This window comes from Castanea sativa, chromosome 11 (genome assembly GCF_040712315.1).
Source record: "Castanea sativa cultivar Marrone di Chiusa Pesio chromosome 11, ASM4071231v1".
In the NCBI taxonomy this organism is placed as follows: Eukaryota; Viridiplantae; Streptophyta; class Magnoliopsida; order Fagales; family Fagaceae; genus Castanea; species Castanea sativa.
The window spans coordinates 62,557,145-62,562,209 of NC_134023.1; the positions used below are offsets into that span (position 1 = coordinate 62,557,145).

The following is a 5,065-nucleotide window of genomic DNA, read 5'->3' on the forward strand; positions in this document are numbered from 1 at the left end:
AAGAGAGAAGATATTGATAATTTGTTTATAGTTTATCTTAATTGCTTAAATGATAAAGAAAAATGGTTAAAATTATCAATTTATAAAAAATATAATTTCTTTTAAGTTTGGGAATCTGGATTCCCACCTGTTTTAAAGGGAATCCACATTCCTACTGAGAGAGGTTTAAGGGGGGAATCCAAATTCCTCTGGCATCTGATTCCAAGCGTAATTTGTAACCAAACATGGGAATCTTTAAACATTTCTGGAAATCCTAAAATATTACCTCGTATCAAACGCCACATTAGTGATATGATTTTGATGATAAATATTAAATTTTATTTTAAATTGCTTGAAATTTTTTGGGAGTCAAATTTTAGTTGAAGTAGAATTTTAAATTTCTTTAATCTAGTTATAGATTTTAGGATAGAATAAAGAAGTGAAGGAAAAAAAAAAAAAAAAAAAAGTAACTGACTTAGAGCAAGTTGTCTTTACTTGAGAGAAAAGAAGAAAAAAAATCTGATAGAATGGGAAAAAAAAAAAAAAAAGTTAATATCAACAAAAAAGAAACATAGATTTTTTTATAAAAAAATAAAAGAAATAGAACCTAAATTATGCCAGTAAGGAATATGAAATTTTTTTTATATATATAAAGTTGAACAAACGTGGAAATCAAAAAATGGGAAGAAAAAGAGAGAGCTGTTGATATCGTCAATAATTAAGTTTTTGTCTTTATCCAAACAATTGATAAAGCATTATAGGAAAAGTTGATAAGAACAACACATAATAAAATTAAGGTAATGAGAACAATTTAAGAAAATAATTGATAAGAACAAATAACTTAAATAGTAAAAATATAATTTAGAGGAGTACATGAGTAATGAATGTTTTGATCAAAAAATTAATCAAATTATAGAATAAATGAAAATCAAAAGTTTAGTGTTTGATTCTTACTTGTTGTATTATTTAGATGTAATTAGTGTTACGGGCATCTTCATTAATACATTGTTAGATATGAATTAAAAAAAAAAATTATATTTCCAAAAAAAAAATTTGAGACCAGCATTATTTTTCAGATTAGTAAGCCTCCATCAAACGATTTTTTATGATCTAATCTAAAGTTGTTGATAAACTTGGAGATAAAAAGGAAAATAAAAATTATTGATTATTTATAAACGAAAGAAAAAGTGCTAAACAATGCTGGAGATAAAATTGTAGTTTGCGTATGAATCAAATACATTCAAAAAAAAAATTGATAACTTTTTTAAAAAATAAATAGATAAGTTGAAAAATTAATAAGAATAAATAATACTGGTTCTTATCTAAATCATAAAAAAAAAAAAAAAAGGAAACAAAAGAGTTTAAGCTAGCCGTTAAAATAACGCCCAAGGCTCACATGCATTGCATGCCAAAAGCTTAACTTCCCAAGAAGTAACTCTTTCCTTGTGTTTTACCAGGAAGAATTAGCTGGTTCACATGCATCAACTCATTTGCCCCAGAAGAAACACTTGTTTTTGCACAAAATGAGCCCAATTTTCAAGGCTCAAATACTAAGTTTCATCCTAATCTTTCCATCTAAACCCCTATAAAAACCAACTCTCACCACCTCCGATAGACCAGCCAACATACACATACATTAATCAAACTTCAAAGAGAAAATAGAGATATGGCAATGTACATCCGTACTAACATCTTCCTTTTGGCTTTCTTTGCCATTACTGTGATTTTGTTCTCTAGTAACATGGTTGTTGGCCGAGGTTGTCAAGGTGAGCAGGATTTGATGTCTCAATGTGCTGCTTTCGTTAAAAAGGATGGTCCAAAGGCATATCCACATCCAACATGCTGCGGTGCTATCCAGAAAGCAGACATTCCATGCATATGCAAGCAATTGACCTCAGAGATGGAGAAGAAGATTGACATGAATAAAGTGGTCTATGTAGCAAAGATGTGTAACAAGCCACTGGCCCCTGGGTCTAAGTGTGGAGGTAAGAAACTCTTCAGGTCATAAAACCCTTTATACATATAGCCTCCACAATTTGTGTGTCCCGTTTACTCCATATGGTATTTCAAAATGAATTTTGTGTGTATTTTTTAGTGATGAGTTGGTAGACTAGCATGAGTTTGGATTAATTTTTAAACAAAGCAAAACCATACTTCTTACTACTTTGAGCAGTTATTCAAATAAGTTTTCAACAAAAACTTAATCCAAACGCACATAACTCAACTTATTTTGACTTGAATAAAAAGAAAAATACTCGATTTTTTTTTTTTTTTTTTTTTTTGTAGTTTTGATTTGTAATGGTTCACTGGAAGTCATTTTGATCTATGGTTGCTTTTGCTTTTATTGAACCCAATAAAAATAAAAAATAACAAAAGAGTTGCATTTCTTATAGTCATGCAGATCGCATATGGTATTACATATTTTACTAATCTTTGGTTACATCTGAATATCTGATGCAGATTTCAATGTCCCACCAGTAGCGTATATTGGATGAAGTGACTGCCTGCAAATCTATGAAATGTGGCTTGTGTAATGTTACGGATGAAAAAAATATGGCATAAATTTGGATATCATATGCTTCAATGCTGTATCACTACAAATTTCTATAATGACAAATAAGAATTATTGAAAAAGTAATAAACCTATATTCTCCAATGGATATTTTAAGTTTGCACGTATACGAAGTGAAATATCAAATATCTCTACAAGGGAATGATCCACTCTCTTGTGAGAGAAATTTAATATATTATCAAAGAAATATGAGATGTTACGTCCACAATATTTTTACAACATTTTCACAACAAATCACAGGTGGTTAATTGTTATTGGTTCAAATTTGAACCTAATACCAAAATTATTCTTTTGCCCCAACAACAACAATCAGTAACAACTTGCCACTTAGAATTTGTTGTAAAAATGTTGTGAAAATATTGTGAACATATCATTTATCGAGAAATATTGGTTAATTTCAACGTGGAATACTGAATGGGCCTGCACTATTGGGCTTTTACCCAATCAATTTTTGGTTTTTTTTTATAACAAATTTGTAACCATTAGAATCATTATATTTTGGACTTTAAGAAATAAAATGAAAGCCCAAATACAAGTTCAACGGCAGTTTGGGCTTTCTTTCCAATCTTTTTTTTTTTTAATTATAAAAAATAAAAGTAAACCAATTTTGAACAATTATAATTAATGAATTAAAGCTATCAAATCGATGGAAAGTATAACTTAATGTCTCTTGAAGTTGAATAAGAGACTTAAGATTGTATTCTACCTACATTTTTTTTTTAAATCTAATGGTGTCTTACTGAAGAACACAAGAAAACTTAAAAATTTCTATGCTTAGACTTACAACATTAACCTCCATATATATAATAACAACAATTATGAAAGATACCATTTTATATCCTCGGATCCAGTTGCAAGAAGCCGTAGAAGAACCCATCATAACAGAAAGTTACACCTAGGAAGTTAACAATTTAAAAGATCTGACCAAGAAGGGAAATGGGAAAAAAAATACACCGAAATAAACTGAATGGATTGATATCGACCGAATAGACTGAGCTGAACCCCAATGGACCGAACTATATCAAATGACCAAGTGGATCGAACTATAATTATATATACAAAACTGACCCAAATAAGAAAATTCTAATCACATTCTCGTCAATGTAAATTCAAATAAGAAATCCCATTTAATTTGTCCATAAAAACACTCACCAACTCAAAACGTAACCACAAATTCTCCACTCACTGAAATCTCGACCAACAGTTTGTCTCAATAGGCACACACAAAAACCATCAACCCCTATTGCCAAAACATAAATCATCTCCTTAGTGACCCAGACCAACCGTTGTCTAGCCGAGGAGACGAGTTGTGGATAAAATTCATGAACAACCTTGACAAGCAAACGGACAAAATAAGCCATACCCAGCTATCAATGACAATGGCATGTAAGTGCTTAATTAATATGAGTTTTTGCGAGTTGGGGTTGGCATAAAACACCATAAGGAATAGCACTGTTGAGCTGAGTATATACATTGTTGTTGGGAGCCTTAGTTTTGGTTCCAAAGGCATATTGTTTTTTATGATAAAAACTTAAAAAGTATTCATTATAAAACAGACGTCATAGGTTGAAATTTCATCATATCTATTTTTTTTTTTTTTTTTTAAAAAAAACTCATCTCACTAATTACTTTAGGCTAAAACAAGCATGATCACGAAAATAAAAGTTCAAGATAACTAAAAAAATTATTTCCCTGTGATTTGGCACTAACACAATTTAGTATACAAAATATTTAATTATTACATTTGACTCCAAGGTTTAGACTAAAATGAAATCATTAAAGTTTCATCCAAAGTATCCTTAACAATTTCATTTTAATCCAAGCTTTAGGGCCAAGAGCCTTGTAGCTCAATAACATAGTATGTTCTTCTTTATTAGCCTATTAGGAAAATTATGTTCAAATCTCTTTTAGTATTGTTGTAAGTATTGAATATTAAAAAAAAAAAAATCCAAAATTTAAAGGGTCAACATGTAGCAATTGAGAAAACTTGTTAGACTAAATTGTGATTGGGAAATCTTTTATCCACAACTTCAAAATCTATTAATTTGGACAAAAACCCTAACATTTTTCATTCTAATTTAAACATTAAGGGGTCAAATAAAACAATTTAAAGTTTGTAGATTGATTAAATTGTGATAAAACTAAACTAAAGAGGAGTAAATTTTAATTTTAGGAGGACATCTTATTGCATGGTGCTTAGAGATATGATTTTGATGATCAATGTTAGATTTTATTTTAAATTGCTTGAAAATTTTGGTAGTGTAATTTTTGTTGAAGTAGAATTTTAAATTTCTTCAATGTAGTTATAGATTTTAGGATAGAATAAAAAAAGTGAAGAAAAAAAAAGTAACTGATTTGGAGCAAGTTACCTTTAAGAGCTTGAGAGAACAAAATCCAATAGAATGCCAAAAAATAAAAAGAGTTAATATCAACAAAACAAAACATAGATTTTTTTTTTTTTTGGAAGAAAAAAAGAAAAAAGAAATAGAACATAAATTCTACCGTAAGGAAATT

The 5,065-nt window shown here is 29.2% G+C and overlaps 1 protein-coding gene across 1 annotated transcript; it reads left to right on the forward strand.

Annotated features, from left to right (window-relative positions):
• The first annotated feature begins 1,645 nt into the window (after positions 1-1,645).
• Positions 1,646-2,474, forward strand: LOC142616893 (uncharacterized). Its single transcript, XM_075789648.1, has 2 exons — positions 1,646-1,964; positions 2,440-2,474. Exons 1-2 carry the CDS (start codon positions 1,646-1,648, stop codon positions 2,472-2,474), a joined length of 354 nt encoding a protein of 117 aa, XP_075645763.1.
• Positions 2,475-5,065: the final 2,591 nt, after the last annotated feature.